The 22,716-nt window shown below is 41.3% G+C and overlaps 1 protein-coding gene across 1 annotated transcript in view; it reads right to left on the reverse strand.

Annotated features, from left to right (window-relative positions):
* CEP170 (centrosomal protein 170) overlaps positions 1–22,716 on the reverse strand; it is a 101,262-nt gene that overhangs the window by 38,827 nt on the left and 39,719 nt on the right. Inside the window, exons 7-10 of the mRNA XM_081114487.1 lie at positions 20,296–20,430; positions 11,152–11,628; positions 6,309–6,472; positions 5,829–6,122 (exon numbers count right to left, since the gene is read on the reverse strand). Coding sequence (XP_080970613.1) covers positions 5,829–6,122; positions 6,309–6,472; positions 11,152–11,628; positions 20,296–20,430 — 1,070 coding nt within the window. The remainder of the gene's footprint in view (positions 1–5,828; positions 6,123–6,308; positions 6,473–11,151; positions 11,629–20,295; positions 20,431–22,716) is intronic.

The raw sequence follows: 22,716 nt of genomic DNA on the forward strand, positions 1-22,716 counted from the left end.
AAGATTACCTACTGATAAACACACAGCACAAAAATATCCACCAAATGCTGTAACCCTGGGGTTGGGGAAGAGCTCTCACTACCATTTAACTACAACCAGCACAGAAAAACACACATCTGACATTTCAGCTTGGTCCTCTCTATTCTTTTTTTAAATATATTTTTATTGACTTCAGAGAGGAAGGAAGAGGGAGAGAGAGATAGAAACATCAATGAAGAAAGAGAATCATTGATCCGCTGCCTCCTGCACGCCCCCAACTGGGGATTGAGCCTGCAACCCAGGTCTGTGCCCTGAGAATCAAACTGTGACCCCCTGGTTCATAGGTCACTGGTTCAACCACGGAGCCACGCCGGCCAGGCTTGGTCCTCTCTTTAAAGAGATCCTTTTTAAAACTGTAGGCAACTTCTTCCAAGTTCAGATGCTAATACAGACTCTTCTTTACACCCAGGAATACAATGCATTATGGGAAAACTGAAAAGGCATTCAGTGCTTATCATACCTAACTCTGGTGTATTATGTGACACTGTTGACCACTCACTTTTTTCAAAATTCTGTTTCTGGTCCCAAGATCAGAGTTCTTTTATTCTTCTGTTTGATCTTTTTCAGGCTCCTTTGTTCACACTTATTCCTTTGACCAGTGTTGCTGTTGCCAAGAACTTCATACTCTCTCTCCTCATGTTGTACATTCTTTCTAGGTGAACGCATCTATTATTTTGCATTCAGCTACTCTCTAGTAATTCCCAAATCGGTATTTCAGCCCAGACCTCTTACCTAAGACCGAGACATTTATATTCAACTGAATGTTGGCCATGTCAGCAGCTTTTAATTGCTTCTCTGCTTCAGGCCTTTCCAATTTTTAATCCATTCTTCACACCTCTGCGGTGATTAGATCATCACTGCCCTACTGAGAAGTTTTCAATGCCTCCCCCCCTGCCTTCAGCATAAAAATCTGGGGTCCTCGCTGTAATATACAAGAGCCGTCAAAGTCTAGTCCAAGTTCATCTCTCTAAAGGGAACATGGTCCTCTGAACACGTCTCCCAGCCTCCGTGCTTCTGGACACGTCTCCACATATGGAAACCTACTCAAACATGTGTGCAATGGGATTAATTCCACCTGTTTCAACATGAGCTCAGTTGGCATTTCAATTCAAGTTTTACTGAAAGCGTATAAAATGCCAGGCACCGGCAGTCATGGAGTTGATAATCGTGTGTGTAGATGGGGGGCGGAGGGAGAAGGGGAAGCACAGGACTTGGATGGAAGGTCTGTAAGGAGGATTCTCTGAAAGGTCGGGGGGCCTCTGAGGGGATCTTGCTGAAGGCGACAGCCACTAGCTTGACTTTTCCAAACAAGTCTGATCCCCTGGGGTATTTTGCTAGAATCTTTGTTTAGTCTATAAAGACCCGGCCTTGTAGAAGCACATCTTTCTCGAGGATGCTTACCTTGCCGATTGTATCTAGAGCAGGGGTGGGCAACCCCTGGCACGCGTGCCAAACATGGCATGCCAGTAACTTTTGCTGGCACGCGAAACCCTCTATTATAATCTTTCATTTACAATTTTTTTCTTAATATCGACTTTATTTTTCAGATAAATTCAGTGTAGGTGCATCTTAGATAAACAAATAATTTTACATAACATGTATACATTAAAAAATAAATGTATTTTTCATCATCATATACTGTGTTTTGTCGCTCGAATGAATTTTATTATTTCTTCAAGGTTCTTCACATATGTACACCTTAAGAGATATCAAGTAGGCGTAACATGTTCTCAAAAAATTAGGGTAGGCACGCAGAAGAATTTTGAGTCAAAGATTTTGCTGGTTTTGGTATGCACTCACAAAAAGGTTGCCCAACCTTGATCTAGAGGTTAATTTTAGTTCAAGCTTTTAGGACAATAAGAGCCAAAGGAGGCAGGCGAACAGGGCGATTTGGTGGCGATAGCCAAGTAGTGCCTTAGCCTCTCTTTCACAGAAACGTGTGTTATCGAGTCATCATTCATCCGTTGTTCAGGGTCTGCCGGTCAGCCCTGGCGCGCGCGTGTGTGTGTGTATGTGTGCGTGTGCGTGTGTGTGATGAGGGAGTGAGGAAGTGAATAAACAGGAAGTTATCCAAGGCATGTTTAACCTGAGTCCCTCTTGGGAGCTATTGGTCCCCTTCCTCCAACAGATTATGTCCCTCAAAGCAGTCATCAGACTATCTTTATTCCTGTTTTCACTTGTGTAGTTCCATCCCGCTACATACAATTTTTTAGAAAATGGAAAATCTCTCCTAACACAAAGCCTGGCACACAGTTGGTGTTGAATAAAGATGGCTAACTAAAGCAGCCCTCAGACACGGAGAGCAAAAGGAAGGAGACGACATAAATGTCTTCAGGACCAAACAGATTCAGATGGAAGAGCCCACGGCCCAACGTCCGCCCCGGAGACCCCACTTCAAAGGGAGAAAGAAAGTGGATGGCAGAGCTTCTTGAGCATTTGACACGATGCCTCTAGTTACGCCTCCGGAGCTCGTGTGCCCCGATTCTGGCTCTTCCTGGTTCCCGTTTGCTCCCCACCCACCAGTTACGTCTCCTTCCTCAGACACTTGATTCCCACATCCCTGCTTGTGCTGCCAGAGCCTGACTGGCTGGCCGGGATTTGCCTCTGGCTGTAACCAGGGCTACCAGCATCTCCGCTTTTTCTTGGTCCTCACGAGCTAGTGCAGTGGCTCTTCTTCATCCCCACCGTTACTTTACCAGCTGTTTTCTGCTTCACCCAAACTAAGAATGACTGTGAATTACCTACTCAGACACACAGTGCCATGGCTCCCTTAAATGGATCCTGCTTTTAAATCTTGCTTTTCTCGCCCCAGCCAGTTTGACTCAGTGGATAGAGTGTTGGCCTGCAGATTGAAGGGTTCCAGGTTCAATTCCGGTCAAGGGCATGTGCCTCAGTTGCAGGCTCCTCCCCAGCTGGGGCCTTGTCCAGGGCCCATGCAGGGGGCAACCAATCGACGTGTTTCTCTCACATCAATGTTTCTCTCTGTCTTTCCCTCTCTCTTCCACTCTCTCTAAAAATCAATGGAAAAATATCCTCAGGTGAGAACTAAAAAATAAAAAAATAAAATAAAATCTTGCTTTTCTCTATCCAGAGTGTGGCCATATAATTTGTCATTGAAACTAAGGCTGGCCCTGGCTGGTGTGGCTCAGTTGGTGAGGCATCTTCCCCTGCACCAAAAGGTCGCTGGTTCGATTCCTGGAGGTCAGGCATATGCCCAGGTTGCTGGTTTGATCCCCAGTAGGAGGTGTGCAGGAGGCAGCGGATGGATAGTTCTTTCTCACATTGATGTTTCTCTCTCTCTCTTCATTCCTCTCTCTCTAAAATCAATAAAAACATATTTAAACACACACACACACACACCCCCTGAGCTTCTTTACAGAAGGAAAAAAGAGATGCTTTTGGTCATTGCAGACAGCAGGTGGACAGCAGGTTAGGCGGGCCCCCTCCATCAGTTTCCTAAAGGGCCCAGCTGCCACAAGGACTTCTTTCTTGGCTCTCTGCTCCTCTGGCCAGGCCGCTCCCTTGCCCTGCAAGTTCCCCCTGTGCTTCAGATGGGCCCTTTCAGTGCTGGGAGAACTTTCCAGGCTTCATCAGTGCCTTGTGGAAAGACTCATATGTGGAAAGTTCTAGTAAGGGTGATAACATCGCTAACATTTATGGACCTCCTATTATAAGAGAGGCATTGTGACAAGCATTGCATATCATTTTATTGAATTCTTTTTATAACCCAGTGAAAGTCCTTTTATTTTACAGCAAAGACAAACAGGCTTATACTCAAGGGCATATACTTGTATCTGTCGAGTGTAGATTTCATCCCAGACCTATCTGCCTGCAAATGTTCATGTTCTTAAATACTGTAATATAATCCTTCACTGAAGTATCTTCTAATAGAGAAAATGCTGATCATTATAAAATATCTATAAACCAAACAAAGGCATAAAATTGATAATAATCTGAATTTTAAAACTTCTTACCATACTCTTTTTTCAAAACTGATTCTTTTATTTTCTACTAGAGGCCTGATGCACGAAATTCGCCCCAGCCGCCACCACAGCAGCAAGGGCCTCTGCCACCTCTGCCGCAGCCCCCGCCCACTGCAGCTTTGTCTGGAAGGAAGGACGTCCGGTCTAATTAGCATATTGTGCTTTTATTATTATAGACTAGATAGTATTTTAAATAGCAATGTACTTGTCCTCATAGAGGGAAATTATGAACTTTAAAATAATAGGAAAGAAATGTCATTATCAATTCCCAATGATGAAAATAATCCCAAATCCCCAAGAGTCCTTTTCTACGCTCACACTGCGTCCTTCGGCTTCTTTTAATCGAATCATAAAACTCGCTCATCTGGTTCTTACTTGCCACACCTCTATTATCAACAACTACATAACAGCGCTCACATCGCATCCACCTCCTAGACTGATGGGCCTCCATCTCAACAGTGAAAGACAAGGGGCATGTGCTCCTTAGTAAATGCACGCTTAGAAATGACGTACCTGCTCCACTGTAACTAGAGACACCACTCCGACATGGAAATAAAAACTGTGAAACTGAAAGTAAATGTTAAGTGGCCTGGCCGGCGTGGCTCCGTGGTTGAACGTCTACCTATGACCCAGGAGGTCACTGTTTGATTCCCAGTCGGGGCTCATGTGTGGGGTGCAGGCTCGATCCCCAGTGGGGGGCGTGCAGGAGGCAGCCGATCAATGATTCTCTCTCATCATTGATGTTTCTATCTCTCTCTCCCTCTGCCTTCCTCTCTGAAATTAATAATAAAAATATATTTAAAAAATAATAAAAGTAAACATAAATGCCCTGGATCTCAAAGGGTTATCTTGTCTACCCCTGAAGGACCACTCTGTAAACTCATCATTTAAACTAGTGCATCTCATGGTAACAAGCATATGAACCACCTGGAGATCTTGCTCTCAAAGCAGATCCGGGTCCGTGGGTGCGGGATGGGCCTGAGAGGCCGTCTTTCTAACAGCGATGCTAATGCAGTTCACACGCTGAGTAACAGGAACTTAACAAGAGACCAGCACTGGCCCAACGTAGGCTGCTATCTTCCAGGGAGTAAAACAAACAGCTCACTATAAAGTCAACTTTCCATCACCAAGAGCGAAATTGAGGAAAACTACTTTTTAAGCCATACAGCAATCAGTGGACACACTGACCAGTAACATGAAAACAAATCTGAAATGTAAATATTCAGCATGGCTGGGCATACCCTCGCTCAGCTCCAAATACCACAAACAAACGGATTTTGTTTTCACACTTTTTTTCTATCACCGAAGATAGAAATGAAGACATTAAGAAGATAAGAAAAAGAACAAAATTGATTAAAACATCTATTTTCATCTGCTTCCAACATGAAGTAGTAGGCAGGAAACCTATGATTAACTATTATCAGCTAACATTTATGTTTATATCAACAGAGTCATAGCAATCTGTTTTTTGTATAGTTTTTTTTCTTTTAGTTTTTAAATGTATGCAAAATGAGAATGGCCAAAGTATACTATTTAAAAACCCTATCTTAAATGTAAAAACTGTAATAGGTCCTGACAGTTTAAATGTACAAGGACTTTACCTATGAAACTCAGGCAAATTCAGAACATCAGCAGAATAACATCAGAAAGCATTTGGTCTTATTGCTAGACTCACAGTCTCCCTAACAAATCCTAGGGTCCCAACACCACTGCCTGCGTGAGACCGTCTCACGCTGACTCTGCAGTAACTTCTGCAGTCAAATCCACCCCCCAAAACTAGCATCGCCCCACGATTCAGTTATTTACCTTGTCAATCATTTTTCTTGCTTCCACTTCCTCACTGTTGGGATTCTCTAACTCAATGGTATAAGTACCCTTGTCACTTTGGTCATCATCATTATCCTTTTCAGAGGTAGCAGAGGGAGCTTGGTTTTTTAACATTTTATCCATCTCCTGGCTCGGTCTGTGCCCAAGACTCCCTGAACTTCTTAACAAGGCAGCTGGTAGGAAGGGGACAGGCACGGCGGGCTCCTCTGATTTCTGCTTTAACAATTTCCCATGTGGAACACCATGCCCCCCTCTGCGGTGCGCAGAGCTAGTCTGTAAAGACAAAGAAACCACTTTGGCATCTGCTGCTGGAGATTGGGGTTTTGCAAGTTTTGCGAGTGGCGCGGAGTAAGTCGTGTCCTCACATGAGACTCCCGCGCTCTGAGTGAGAGAACAAGACCTTCTCTTGCTGGGACTGTCTCCATCAGAGAATGCAATCATACAGGCGGTGGGACTTACGACTGCCGGGTCCTGGTGCTTGTCCGCGGCCAGGGCCTTCTGCAGCTTCTTCTGTTCCGAATGGTGGCGCCTTAGGTGCTCCTCCAGCGTGGCCCGCTTGCTACAGCGCCTGTGCGCCCCAGCGTTTTCGGAATCGCTCTGGGTACCATCATCGTGTTTATTTCCTGGACACAAAAGAGAAACGGCATCATAGAGAAGGGCAAAGTCCCCGGAGCAAGTAAGACGCATGCACAAAGGTGCCATTTGTTTTGCCCCCTTCGCCATTCAATCCGAAGTCATATGTTCTTTCCAGTAACAGGCTCTGCAAACTTCCCTCGACTGCAAAGCTTCCATTCGAATGTCGCCAACCCACAATGAGGCCCTGTATAAACGACTGAATAGGCCTGTCTTTCTTTCTGGAAATTTTAACTTTAGGATGATGCATCAATGCATTAACAGATAAGCTATGTGACAGCATCCACGATAATCTGTATTTATAACATTAATAAACATGAATCCTACCTTCAAACCTTATACTTTATTTAAGCAATCAAAAATGCGTTTCTAGAATTAGTGAGGAAGAGAAAGGAAAAGGGTGATTCTACTGAAATGCTTTATCCTTACACAGGAAATGAGAATACACATGCCATAAAAAATGTGATGAATCTTAACTTTTCCACCAATGAGTGTACAATTATTTACAAATATCTTTTTAGCTACAAGAATTTTTGCAAATCTGCATTTTGAGCTCTAAACTCTGGTGGCTTCCGAGTTAAATAAAGCATGCTAAAGGCCTATCTATAAAATCCTATATAAATCTAACACCTACCGGGCAAGTGGCATGGTGCTAAATATAACCATATAAAAAAGTTAAGTTAGAATATATTGGAATTTTGAAATATCAAAATGTAAAACTATGACAGTTACTTGACTTTTCACTGATTTGAATTCTCATTACCTAAATAAGAATATTACAACAGTCAAATAAGTATTATATATATGGCATAAAATTATTAGAAAGTCAAGAGTTAGTCTATGCATGTTTAAGATCAACTCATAAATGAGGGCTTTTAGAAGCTATAAATGAATCTATCAACCAATTGTGTTCCAAAGTTTCCAGGACTAAATTTGATTTTTGAATTGTCCTGGGCCACAAATGTAATCAGAATACTTGCTGAATAACATGGCATCAAAGAAAATGATGAGCAGAACTGAGACTTGGAGGCTGGGAGGGACAACACACATATGTCCCGGGAAAAAGTTGTTTCATATTCATGGGCTGGTTCTAATAAATTAGAAGCTACCGTGTTAATGATTTAACACAAGAAGACCAGCTGTAAAAATGTGGTGCATAAACGCAGCGAGAAGACTCCGGAGGGTGAAGAAACTAGGCAAGGGAAGCCCAGGGTGTTAGCAAGACCAAAAAGAGGGGTTTGCGGAGGTCTCCCAGCATAGGGATGGTGAGTACTAGAAACCTCAGATATGACAACAAATCTGAAACTTTCTTCCAACTAGTAACTATTCAAAATGCAATCTGAAAAGAAAACACACACTTATTTAATTAACAGACTCCCTGCCTCAGGTAACTAAGCTACAAATTCAGGATAGCAGATGGAATTTAAAAAAAAAAATCCCACCAGTTCAAAACATGACCTTTTTCAGCCTATCTCACTGTTGCAGTGGGCTATATTGAAAAGAAATCCAGTTTGTAAGAGCTGGATGTCACTAACCGCCAACATTTCTTGCATAATAAATGCAAAAAACTAAATCACACACGCACAACACCAAAACAGCATCTTAACAGAATTTAGTTCTTGTACCAACATATGAAATTTGGCACATAAGTGGTGTCAGGCCCTTTCAGCATCTTCTCTTTAAGTTATAGCTTAAAATTTTTCTTTTTTTTTTTTAAATATGTTTTTATTGATTTTAGAGAGCGAGGAAGGGAAAGGGATAGGGAGAGAGAGAGAAACATGGATGTGAGAGGAACATTGACTGCCTGTCTCCTGCATGCCCCCCACTAGGGATAAAGGCCGCAACCTGGGCATGTGCCCCTGACCGGGAATCGAACCGATGGCCTCGGGGCTCATGGGTCTACACTCCACCACCGAGCCACACTGGCAGGGCTAAAATGTCTATTTGAATGTAAACGTCAGCCATTTTCTTTTCTGGAAAATTTATTATTTCTCTTATATTTCTCAGTGTCACACAAGGTGAACATCTGATCAGAACTGCAATCTCTGTTTCAGTCAACAAAAGAACCACTAGGGAACCCTCCTCCCCTAGGTTTCCTCCTGTCTGTCTTGCCTGTCGCTGACTGTGCCTGAATAAGCGGACTGTCCCTTTAAGCATTGGGGGGAGGCTAGCTGGACCGCGCCAGCAGCGTGGCCGAGAGGAGCAGCTCTCCTAAAGGGTGAAGTGTATGGGCTTTGTGAACATTCTTTGCTTCACTGTCCCAAAGCGCGTGCACTTTACTCTTGCAGGAGCAAAGTTGTTGTGTTTTTTGGTTTTGTTTTGCCTACTTTCAAGTTTCTGACTCATCTAAACAGTTGCTGAAAGTTTAGTGAATATAAAATTATTACTATTTGCTGTCATTACATTTATGTGGTTAGAGTCTAGGTCAACCGTGGGCAAACTATGGCCCGCGGGCCGGATCCGGCCCATTTGAAATGAATAAAACTATTGAAAAAAAAGACCATACCTTTTAAGTAATGATGCTTACTTTGAATTTATATTAGTTCACACAAACACTCCATCCATGCTTTTGTTCCGGCCTCCGGTCCAGTTTAAGAACCCATTGTGGCCCTCGAGTCAAAAAGTTTGCCCACCCCTGGTCTAGGTACATACGTTTGACAGCCTAAAATGTGGAAAACCTTTATCTAACAACTAGAGGCCCAATGCACGAAATTTGTGCAAGGGGCTTGGCCCTCGCAGCTGCAGTGGCTTGCCTCAGCCCTTGTAGCCCCGGCTTCATCCGGAAGGTCGTCCAGAAGGTTGTTTGGCTGTCTGGTCTAATTAGGATATTACGCTTTTATTATTATAGACGGCAGCTCTGGCTTTGGGGAAAATCAAATGTCATTTGTAAGAATATCTGGAGTAATAAAACGGGTCTATCTTGAACTAAACTGAGTTATATTCAGAGAGATTTTTTAGATGGCTTGTAGAATGGTATGGAGGCATATCCAATAGAAGGGTTCTGAGCAATGTCAACATACTAAGTATGTGTCTACTCAAAAATCAATTTCGAGGGGTCATAGTATTGATTGTATAATTTCTGGTAAGGTTTTCAAATATGTAATCATTAATGCATGGATATAGTGTGACTGTGGGCATTAATGCCTCTATTTGGAATTAGGCTTGTTCAAGAGCAGAGAATGGCTTAAAATGATGGCTTAAAATAACAGAAAATAGTGATAATAACTAAAAAGCAGTTATAATAAAAGAGTATTTTTAAAAACTGGTAGCTTTTAAAAGGACCTTTTAGCTCACTTTTAATGTATTTATTAAGAGTGCCTTTAAAAAGATGATGTTACTTCTAAATTTTCAAGGTTTATGCTACCTTTTACATTATACAAGGATATTAATATTATTTATCCAATTCATAAAAATGGTCGGTTTACAAATCGGTAACTTTAATTTGTGAGCTTGAGCTATACTTTCATATATAGATCTCTACTGTGTATTTAATATTATGCAGTAGAAGTAAAGGATAGCAATCTCAAGTCAGGTAATTGCGTATGATTGTAATTAAATACAGCAACAGGCCCAACAAAGATTTAGGTAACCTTCCCATCTCACTATCTTGCAATACCTTAGAAGCAAATCAGAAAAAGGTACTTCTTCATCACTTGCCCAGGTTCCTAGGGCATAAAGTACGAGTTAAGCCACAGTCAGTCTTGTCATTGACTGTCAGGTCATTCATTGTTTACTCTACTGAATACCTATCACGTACTCAAGTCTCAGGTGAAGTGTTAGGAATACCACTTAATAGTCTCTGACCTCAACAAGCATTTTTTTTTAAAGCTCATTAACTCCTTGTACAGTTACGGAATGTCCAGATTAACGTGCAATCATTTCCCTCATAGATAGCTTGTTAAATAAAATATAGAGTAACACAAAACTGTATTTGGCATTTCTAAAGTAAATTTAATTAGCAAAAACAATGAAAAAATTAGTTAAAAGCTTCTATGTGCAGGTATAAAGATCTTGCAATTTTTGGCCAAGAAGTATACTAGTAAAGCATATATAAAAACTATTTCATGAATAAATACTTCAATTCTCATTTTCATAAAAGTCTATTGAAAAAATGTAATTCAGTCGATTCCCAGTAAGTTATTTCTAAACCAAAAGTTTTTGTTTCATGAGTAACTACTGAGAACAGTTTGAAACCCTCTATCAACAATATGACTGTATTACCAAGGTAGAACTTTTGACCCATTATCAAATGTTTTAACATTTCTTTCAAAATTTAGATATTGACATTTTATTGGAAGGGTCCCAATAGAGAAGAATATTATTGAACATATCTTTTCCTTAAGTTAAGAGAATGATGAGACTTGTCTTCTAAGGAATCCCCTTGCCGAACTGACTAAATTTTTAATTCCATAAGAAAAAAGAGACATACTTAATGGCATAAATCAAATTTACAAAACCAATCTGGTTTTGGCAAGAACACGAAGGCAGACTATTTGGAATGAGTTGGCCATGGGCAGTATGGCTTGCTTTTGAGCTTTAAAATCACATATAAAGCTCGGAGGGAGCAGTTTTCTCCCGCATTATTCATCTAATGGCAGTTGGGGACCTGTGAAGATGGAATTCTCTTTATTGTAATACAGGAAGTTCTGAAACGATCAATTCACTTTACCTTTCAACCTTTTCAAGTAAACGGGCACATCACTCTTAATACTTTTGGAATCGTCTTCGGTTCTCTCCCAGACCATCTGAGGAGGGTTGTTCTGAGCTAGCCAGTCGGCGACTTTGTTTTCTGGGGCCATCATTCCAGTCTGGATCCCCGGCAGGTCTTGAGTTCCCAAAGACGACTTCCTGGACTTGTGGCGCTGCTCAGAAGTAAATTTTGTCACATGGTCTCTAATCGTGACCTTCCCTGGGGCACTGTCATCAAATTCAATGGTAAAGGAGGCATGCCCTGCACCTGTGGTATGGGAGCTCGGTGTGTCTTTTGTTGGGATTTCATGGACAGTGCCTTCTGTCATTTGTGACGGCTGCTGGAACTCTTTTGTAGGGATTTCAAAATAACTCGGTTCCCTACATAAAGGAAAAAGTACTTCTTCATTTGCAGCTGCAGACTGTTCCTCCACTTGCTTGGCATCTAAGCTGCACCCTAATGAGAAAAATAAGAGAAAATTCAAAATATTGGGAGCCTCTAGCATTGAAGGAGTCAAGAGCACCACAAGTCAGATCACAGTCTGGATGAAAACCAGGGCAAATGTAACAGAGAAGAAATCATTTTGGCTGTAAACATGGTATTCAGGTACCAACAGGAGAAGCAAGGTGAGTAGCAGACATGGCAAAGGATAGCAAATCAGCTAAGAGATGGACCTTGAATGGCCAGGGCCATGTTCTAGAAATCATCGAGGTGCTAAAGAATTGAAATCAAATAGAGATGGAGATTCATGTTCAATGTATATGTTATATATCTCGAGTGGCAGAAAAAAAGATGAATTTCCTTATCAAGTAAGGAAAATGAACTATCTGAAATATCTTGAACACAAGTAGAGCTCCTAGGAGAACAGGTGCTCAAGTGAGGAAACGCATATGAAGTCAATATGTAAGCGATGCTCTACAAGCAATGACCCCACTTACCATTCTTCCCATTACATTCACAAACCTTACTAACAGAACGACCAAAGTAATAAGTAAAATAAAATGTGTGATCCTTGCAAGAAGATACATTTTATAAAGAATAAAAGAATACTAAAGACAAAGCATGTGGTTTGTCTGCAGCATTGCAATCCAAGCAGCAGGGTGAAAAAAATAAGATAAAAGCAGAAATTCAGTTGCCAGCCATTCATTGCAGAAGAAAATTCATGTACATTTCTATATAGCAGAATATGCACAAGTGTCAAAAATCCTTGGAGAAAAGCTGAATTATAAAATCAGATCAACAACAAGAGCTGGCAGAAGAAGCCAACAGCACTGGAACACTACCATTCGTTGATTGCCCAGAAGCGAATATAAAGGCATAAAAATAAAAATAAACACATTTATACATAAAGCATGTAAAAGCATAGAAGTGAAAATGATAATTGAAATGTTTTAAGTATGTTATCAGAAGTACAGATGCAATACATATATAGGTACATTTTTTAAAGATTAAACTGCCCTGTTTTTCAGGAAGCAACTGACCATGGCTATTTATCAAGATGGTAAAGAGTGAGTTCAAATGAAAAATATTTCCCTAAAGCTCAGACAGCATTCTTATTGAAAATACATTGGGAGAAACCATTTGCAGATCATTTATTGGGAGGAAAGGCCATGCAGGGAGACCAAGTTGTTTTCAATCATTTTCTAATTAAGTGAAGTAGTTAGTCTTTTGAAACATCTTTTGGGATTCTTCAGGTGCTGTAATTGACTCCTTGGCATATTCTGAATATGAAGCCATCATAACACTGTTTGCTTTTAGGGTACAGAAGATGGGGACGGCAACATTTCTGTAACCGAAAGTAGGGGGTAGTGTATAGAAGACATCAAGCTAATTTAAAAAAAAAGCAAACTCCCCCCCTCCCCCCTTCCCGGCCAAAAATCTATGCAGAAGATAAACAATATCCAACCAAAACAATCTAAGTGTAAAAATGATTCTTTTCCAAGTCTACTTAGTTTTTTCACCACTGAAAATGAAAAAAAATTATATCAAGAACAACTTTACGTTATCAAAGCAAATATTTTACATGCTCTTTGAAAGGTTATATAAGACTTAATAATTTAAAGTCACATTTAAAATTTTTCTTTATTAAAAGTTAATTTATCTTTTTCTTAATAATAAAATGTTCACTTGAATTTGAATATTTACTCTGAAGGCCTATCACTTGAAATTCCTGTGACAATATAATGCATTAACCACTTGACATATATTAATAAACTCATTAATACATGTTATTTTTGATTTTTTTCATACACTGATTGATTTATTATGTACAATGTACTATACTTGATCAATTCCATATAGTACAACTGGTTTATAAACCATGCTACCAACAGAGATACCTAATCATTCCTTCATTCATTCCTTCATTCATTCATTCATTCTGCTTTGCTCATCCTTCAAGTAATAGTAACACTAGGAACAAAGGGTGGTAGTTTTCTATAAAATGATGTGGCTGAATTACAATGTAAAAACCTCAAAGAGCTGGTCCAGGGATATATGGCTTACATCCACTTGCCACTCAACACTCAAAAGAAATATTTTCCTCTCTTGGGAAAGAAAAGTTCCCTGTTATTACTAACATACTTTCAACATATGTTCACATTATAACAGTAGAGACCAACAAGTGCACATCACTGCTTTTAAGGTTATTGTTCCCTTAGTCCTACTGCAAAATCGCCTTTACTCCAAGGACTAGGAACCTGAGGCTGGTACAAGTTAACATCGACTCTACCCAGCAATCAGTTGTCTAACACCATCCAGTAGCACTTTAGAGTAGGGAAGGCAGCACGTTAAGATCCGATGGTTATAACCCGATGGCCTGGTTTAGTAAAGAGCAGGGATAAGACTTCAAATCAGATTAAATCCTGTCTCTATCAGCCTTTAGTTCTCATTTTCCTCCCCGTAAAATGAGGAAATAGTAATATCTATCCATCAGACTGCTATGAACATTTAGTGAGATACTATTGAGTGAGATCTTGTAAGTTACTCAGAACGAAACTTGGCATAAGTAGGCACACGAATAAACGTTTCTCTCTTGTCCTGCTCCAAATCTCCAACATGGTTAAGAATGAGGAAAACAACCAACTAAAATCAAAAATCTAACTCTAAGAAACCCAAGACAGACATGATGCCTCTTCTCTCATATCTGCGACCTTCACTAACAAGGAAGTCCCTCTTGAGAACTAGTGAGGCTTAAGGTCAGACGGATTACTGAGAAGTCAGAGTCAAGTGGTAGAGAGAAGCCTAAAACGATCAAGGGGAGGCATGGCTCAGAGACACACAAGCCCAAGCCACTCCGTGTACAACACCCCTTCCAAGTCGCCCAGGGACATCGCTGTAATGCATCACAGTTCAATGTTCTTCACTCAATATTCATCACTTAGTATTCATAATGATTCCGAGTCATAAAGCAAACATTTTAATTACATTCCGCCTCCTCTGCTTGGAAAGGCAGCGATAGGGGGTAATTCATTTAAAATAGAAATACAGGAAATTATTCAACTTTGTAAAAAAATTGTCAGTTGTGAAAGTTCAGTCATCTGGAAAATTCATTATGGGGAAGAATTCCTTTCTCAGAAGATAAGAAAAGCAGATCAAGTGCAGTCCCACTATATTGGGGAAGTGTGGGCCTACTAGGAAAATTAGGGCTTTTCCAAATTAAAACAGAGATATAAGCAACTTTCCCCTCTTAGGAGCTAACAGAACATACTCTGGAATTATGAATTTAACATTCATTTCTCTTCCAAATCTATTGTTTACACTAAAATACACCAAACAACATACTAAATATACTAATATTTTTTTATACTGATACTGTTGTTAATCTACATTCTAGATATTTAAACATTTTTAATAACTATGTTAGAATTAATTCTGTTCACCTAAATCAGAGCAATTGGTGATAATATCCTTAACTTCCTTAAAATATTTTATGACTGAGTGACCTGCCAGGGAATCCTGTAATATACAGAATCCAGAAAAAGGAGTTCCCTTTATTCTTCTGTACTAAATTAAATAAAATATTACACTAACTCAAGATGACACAGACTGTAATGTGAAGGCTCCTTCTGCTAGTATATTCAAGTACTTGGTATAACAAAGACTGGTAAACCACTTTTGCTTAAAAGGAGTCACATCCTGCAAGTTTTTAAATTTAGTTAGATGAGATTAAAAATCAATATGAGACAAAAATCTACTCCTCATAGTTGTGCACACCTTCTCGAAATGTATGCAATGCTTAAAGGCCTTTCATGGTAACCTAAAGAAATGTGTAAACTAAGTGAGCAGGTAGAAGACCATACCTAGCCCTGGCTGGTGTGGCTCAGTTGGTTGGGCACAGTCCCATGCACTGCAAGGTCCCAGGTTCAATTCCCAGTCAGGGCACATGCCCAGGTTTTGGACTCGATCCCCAGTAGGGGGTGTGCTAGAGGCAGCGGAATGATGTTTCTCTCTGTCTCCCTTTCTATCTCTCTAAAATCCAGAGACGAGCATACCTGTAGCTAACGTGAGGACTGATTTTTCTCTAATAGGACTCAAAATATTCACATGATTTCGGGAGAACTTGATTGCTCTGATGTACAGATTTGCTCCTAGGGTGTTTAGGCTACTTGGTAAGTCTGCAGAGATTTTGGAAACATGGGGACCCTTAGAGAGGAATATCAAAAATAACCAGGTAGCCCTGGCTGGTTTTGCTCAGTGGATAGAGCACTGGCTTGCAGACTGAAGGGTCCTAGGTTTAATTCCAGTCAAGGGCACATGCCTGGGTTGTGGGCTTGATCCCTAGTAGGGGGTGTGCAGGAGGCAGCTGATCCATGATTCTCTCTCATCACTGATATTGCTCTCTCTCTCTCTCCCTTCCAGGAGTCGAGCTGCCTGGGTTAAAATCCCAACTAAACTATTTACTAGCTGGGTGACCTTGGTAAGGAAATTCCTCTCTGAAATCAATAAAAATATGTTAAAAAAATAATCAGGTAGTAAACAGATACTCTCTTCTCCTTTCTGGAATGTTCGCCTGTCATGACTAAGTACTAAGATTTTACTTCTAAAATTTGGTAATCAAGAAGCAAATGTCTTTTTGTTTTACCAAAATAGTATGCTTAGAGAAGAAATAATTAAACTAATAGGCATTTGTGTTTCACGATTTGAAAGATTTTTTGTAACAGAAACAATTTAATTTCAAAATGATATCATGAAATAACACTTAGTATATGTTTTCAAATTGATTCTACAATCTATGCTGGCATCATAAATTATTTAAGGTCAGTAAGTATTTTGTTTTCCTCATCCTAGATTTAAAAAGGCTGTAAATGATAAATCCGAAACAATATCTTTATTCGAATATAAGAAAACAAGTGAGGCTGGCCGGTATGGCTCAGTGGTTGAGCATCTACCTATGAACCAGGAGGTCAGGGTCCGATTCCTGGTCAAGGGCACATGCCCGAGTTGGGGGCTCAATCCCCAGTGTGGGGTGTGCAGGGGACAGCTGATCAATGATTCTCTCTCTTCATTGATGTTTCTCTCTCTCTCCCTTCCTCTCTAAAATCAATAAAAATATATTTTAAAAAAAGAAAGCAAGTGAGACTCTCATAAGGCTCTTAATCAGCTGGATCTGACTGCATGCTTTAAGCTATTTATCACAAGATGTAAATCACTTAATTCCTTCCTCCTCAAAAACAATCCCAAGATTAGGAGACAGCTTTTGTCATCGGGCAGAGATGACACTCCAATGAGAGGTCACACAAGCTGATAATCAGTTAAGAATTTGCAAATTAATTTTATTATGTTGAGGTATGAGGGATCTATTTTCATGCCAATTTATTTTTGGAATGTTTTCCCAAATCTTTGTCCTCTATGAAGTATATCTTTTTGGAGTGTGTGTATGTGTAATGGCTGCTGAAATGTTGACTGCTTATGGTTAAAAGGTGGACTTGGGCCCTAGCTGGTTTGGCTCAGTGGCTAGAATGTCAGCCTGGGGGCTGAAGGGTCCCAGTTGGATTTCGGTCGGGGCACATGCAGGCTCAATCTGCAGTGTGGGGTGTGCAGGAGGCAGCTGATCAATGATTCTCTCTCATCATTGATGTTTCTCTCGCTCTCTCCCTCTCCCTTCCTCTCTAAAATCAATAAAAATATATTTTAAAGAAAGAAAAAAATATCCTCTGGTGAGGATTAACAAACAAATAAAATAAACCTTAAAAAAAAAGGTGTACTCGGGAGTCGAGCTGCCTGGGTTAAAATCCTCACTAAACTATTTGCTAGCTGGGTGCTTGAAAAGGAAATTCACATCGCTGCCCCTCAATTTCCTGATCTATAAAATGGGGAAAATTACAGTAACAATCTTCAGGTATCACTGAGGATTAAATGATAAACATATGCAGGGTACTAACAAGAGTGTCTGGCTAAGTAAGAATCACTGAAGCCTTAGCTATTATTTATAAATCATGATTCTGTCTCCAGGACAGAAATTACACATACACTTCACTGTATTCTACAAGTTATAGATTTCAGATTTCAAAGTCATTTTGGGTGAGGGGGGAGGAATAGATTTTGAATGGCAAGATAAAATCACCCTCACAATTATTTTCCGAATTTGGCAATAGTTACAATCTGCTGTGTTTTCTTTTAAATTAACCTCCATAATCAGTACGTTTTCCCCTCTTCTCTCTACGAGGTGGCTCTGGTGCACCGTGGGAAGACGTGATCCTTGAAATAAGGAACTTAAGATGAGAAGGCATAAACACAAAACACTGAATGAAACAGTGTTATATATCAGCAACACATATATACGGATACACTTAGAATACTTTATCACCTGATGTATGTGTGTCTATGTCTGTGGGGATAAAGCAGGCAGGAATTATAGCATAATTTCTGTGGGAAGCCATGGTAGACAGTCTAAAAACAACTCTTTGTGGGACATAAGGCTCTTAAGGAAAGTGGGACATAATTAGAACTTGGACATAAATCTATTTGGCAGGCAAAAGATAGCCACTTTAGGTGTTGCTGTTTTTTAATGAAAATAAAGAACTGAGATTTTTTATGCAAAATGAACTGCAGGAGGGTTGAAACTGGAAGTAGGAAGTTCAATTATGACTTAGTGAAAAAAAAAAAAAGGCAACAGTGAGAAGGGAAGATATGAAGATTTCAAATGAAGCAGACATTCTTGACCGCCTTCCAATATCCATTTCCTGTACCTCCTCCTCAAAGAACTCCAACATTGCCGGGTATCTCCTCTTCCCTGACACAGCTCATGTGCCTTTGAGCAAAACTAACCCCGCACAGCTTCAGGGTGAGCAAGATGGCTGAAGGACAGCCTCCGAGCCCTTGCCAGGGGTTGGTTCAGAAACAAGGGGGTGACCTACTCGTGAACCTGTAAGAGGCCGATGAGATGAGAGATATGCTAAACATTTTGAGGAGAATTCCTCTTGCAACTGCTGGGGTCCTCTGGAAGCAATCTTCGCTACTTCCTGCTGCCTGTGATCCGACAGCACACACCCTGGATTGCTGCTGGCAGGCAGCCCATGTGTGCGAGAGGAACTGCCCAGTATGCAGCCACTGTGGGTAGGAGGGCTGAGAAATGGACAGAAACCAGCCAGAGGATGACACTGTTGAGATGCTGCGCTAACCAATCCTGAAGAGACGCAGTTACTTTAAAAAAAATATATTGTTATTATTGATCCCAGAGAGGAAGCGAGAGGGAGAGAGAGATGGAAACATCAATGATGAGAGAGAATCATTGATCGGCTGCCTCCTGCACGTCCCACACTGGGGCATGTGCCCTGACCAGGAATTGAACCATCACCTCCTGATTCATAGGTTGACACTCAACCACTAAGCCACGCCGGCTAGGTGAGACTCAGTTATTTAAGCCATTAAATATGTTTCCTGTTTAGTCTCAGGAAGCCTGTCTGTTACTTGCATGTGAGGGTCTGCTCAACAACACACAGTCTCTGAGCTTGGGCATGAAGAAACCTGTGTTGGTCTCAGAGGCAAGGAAGCTGTGAGGCGAACTGATTTGCAAAGTTGCTAACTTCAATTGGGGGCAAAATCAAATCAAGTTGATAAAGCCAGCTTTCGGAGACACGTGTCCTGGAAAAATCAAAGCGTATTTAAAGGACCAGTGTCCTTATTCTCCAGCTACACAAAAACGTCCTATTTCTCTTGCAGAACTGGGGTCAGAGGTAGAAAACTGACAAGTGCTCTGATGGCATCTGCCCTTGACTCAGAGCTGCTTCCCATACCGCTCCCGGTGCCCGCGTTGAATTCCTGCAGGCCTGGATCCTTATCTGCCTCACCACTGACTCCAGGCCATAGGTGATGGACAACTCACACCACTATTTCCTGAAAATCTTGATTTTCCGGCTTATGGACACTTAGCTCATTACTACATCCCTCCAGCAACGGGAAGAATATATTTCCTGACTACTAACCTGGGAATTTGACCCACAACTATGTCTTCATTCTGGCTGCTGAGCTAAGCTAATCTTGTTGCTACCATATCCCAAAAAACTGGATAAACTGAGGCTTGAAAGGTTATAATTTCATGTCATATTTCTAAACATTAGAGAAATGGTTCATTTAAAAATCTATATATACAAAAGGCTAATATGCAAAGTATCCCCTCGGGAGTTCAACCGAGAGACTGGGAGTTGGACCGCTCACTATGACGTGCACTGACAACCAGGGGGCGGTGTGGAATGAAGGAAGGCCCCGGCCAACGGCCGGCCAGGCCTAGAGATCTTACTTGTGCACGAATTTTGTGCACCGGGCCTCTAGCATGATTATATGCTCATGAACCTAATGAAAACACACCAAATTAGTTGTATTTTAAAATAGTTAAACTGTCCAACTACATTATTAATGTCTTCCCAAGTTTTAACAATCTCATAAAAAAACTGCAAAAATATTTTTAAATGATTTACAAAGATAATGGAATTAATAACTTATGTGAGAATAATTCAGAATGAATTAAAATTACAATGTTAAAGTTATTAAAACATTCATCACCTTTTTTTTTTAAATCAAATTAAAGAGTAATAGATATCTCTTTTTAGGGTAGACAGGTTTGTTACCTGATAATAATATCCCCAAATATCCCCAAATCTCAGAATCTGAAGTTTTTTTTACCTGAGGTTCCAGTTTCCTGATTTTTTTCTTCTGGTTTGCCATTTGACTTGAAAGCTCTTTTTTCATCCACCTCATCATCGCCCCACCATGAAGGCTGCCCATATAATGGAGTACCGCGGGGCATGGCAGAAGTATCTGGAAAAAGGTAGGAAAATCTGTCTAAAGCATATGAAACAGAAAAAAAAGTGCTTTGCAGACATTAGAACTGCCTGGTTGATTTGTGAAATGAAAAACAACGTATAGTCTAGATGGCTGAAAAGTACTTAAGTTAAATAACAACTTAGTATTTGTGCAAGACCTTATTCAATGTCGGACATGACTAAAGAAATTGTGTTTTGCACTCACTAGTATCTAAGTACGGCAAACTACTGAGCCCAATAGCTTTCTACTCAACCACAATCAGTTATTTGATCAACAGAAATGACTCCTTAAGTCTAAATATAAAAGATTAAAGTCAATTTTGGTATGAGTGACTATTTAAATTTTTAAAAAAGCGATAGGGCATTGCATATTAACTAAATTTAAACTTGCTGCTAATAGGACTGACAGATTTACATTTGAACAAATTTGGTGATGCCTCTCAATTTAAAAAATTGCTTTTGCATGGAAGGGATTATTTATCTGAAGCATTGTTTACAGTTTCTGGAACATGATAAATATGATAATTGTGATGATGAAGGATCAGTGGGTATTTCCTATGAATTCATTTCAGTTATAATTCAGAAGAAAAAGCAAACACATGTGAATTAAATACTGTACAGTGAATTACATTTAATTCCTTTACATATTTAAACATATGAAACACACCTACATACAACTGCCATAGAATGTGGTTTAAAATGCAATAAAGTCCACTGTGAAACTGTTATTATTATTATTATTACTAGAGGCTCAGTGCATGGATTTGTGCACTGGTGGGGTCCCTCAGCCTACCCTGTGGGGATCCGGCTGAAACTGGCTCTCTAACAGCCCCTAAAGCAGGGGTTCTCAACCTGTGGGTCGCGACCCCTTTGGCAGTCGAACGATCCTTTCACAGGGGTCGCCTAAGACCATCCTGCATATCAGATATTTACATTACAATTCGTAACAGTAGTAACATTACAGTTATGAAGTAGCAATGAAAATAATTTTATGGTTGGGTCACAACATGAGGAACTGTATTTAAAGGGCCAGAGGGTTGAGAACCACTGCTCTAAGGGGTTCCAGAATGTGAGAGAGCACAGACCAGGCCGAGGGCCCCCACCGGTGCACAATCAGGGCCGGGGAGGGACTGCGGGAGGGCTCCAGGGAGTGTCTAGCCCAGGGGTGGGCAAACTTTTTGACTCGAGGGCCACAATGGGTTCTTAAACTGGACCGGAGGGCCGGAACAAAAGCATGGATGGAGTGTTTGTGTGAACTAATATAAATTCAAAGTAAACATCATTACATAAAAGGGTACGGTCTTTTTTTTTTTAAGTTTTATTCATTTCAAACGGGCAGGATCCGGTCCGCGGGCCGTAGTTTGCTCACGGCTGGTCTAGCCCATCTGGCCCAGTCCCGATGGGCTGGACACCAGCAGCAAGCTAACCTACTGGTCGGAGCGTCTTCCCCCTGGTGGTCAGTGTGCGTTATAGTGACTGGTTGATGGGTCGGAGGAACAATTAGCATGGTAGCCTTTTATATATATACTAGTGGCCCAGTGCATGAAATTCATGCACATTAAAAGGGGGAATAATTAGAGGAAATATTTTAATGTTTCTATTTGCCCTTTTTCTATAATAGAAGTGTCAGAGATGAAAGAAAATTAGTAAAATGTATATGAAAATGTTCCTCCTGTCAGAGTATGAGGTGCACCATGGGTCCCAGAGTCAAGTCCCCGCCCACCCATGTGTGCCTCAAAATCGTGCGAGACCCAGACCCAGACATCTCCCCTCATTGGGCTAGATCCAGACCTGGCCGGTTCCACCCTTGTCAAGCCCCACTGGGTGGGCGGCACAACCTGAGGTCCCCCGGCCCAGCACTAGGGCGGGGAGTGCACCTTGAGGTCTCTGTCAAGCCTGCTGGGCTCGGAGACACAGCATCAGGTCCCCCGGCCTGGCGCCAGGGTTGGGGGCATGGCATCAGGTCCTCTGGCCCGGTGCCAGGGTAGGGAACGTGGCCTGAGGTCCCCCAGCCCAGCACTGGGGCAGGGGGCGCACTTTGAGGTCCCCTGTTAAGCCCCACCAGGGTGGGGGCAGGGCCTCAGGTCCCCTGGCCCAGTGCTGAGGCGGGGGGCATGGCCTGAGGTCCCCCATCAAGTCCCGCTGAGCGAGGGGCGTGGCCTGAGGTCCCTGGTCCTGGTGCCGGGCGGGGGCACGGCCTGAGGTGTCCTGGCCTGGTACCAGGATGGGGGGCGTGGCCTGAGGTGTCCTGGCCTGGCACCAGGATGGGGGGCGTGGCCTG

Source organism: Myotis nattereri, assembly GCF_964212035.1.
Source record: "Myotis nattereri genome assembly, chromosome: 20".
Taxonomy (NCBI): domain Eukaryota; kingdom Metazoa; phylum Chordata; class Mammalia; order Chiroptera; family Vespertilionidae; genus Myotis; species Myotis nattereri.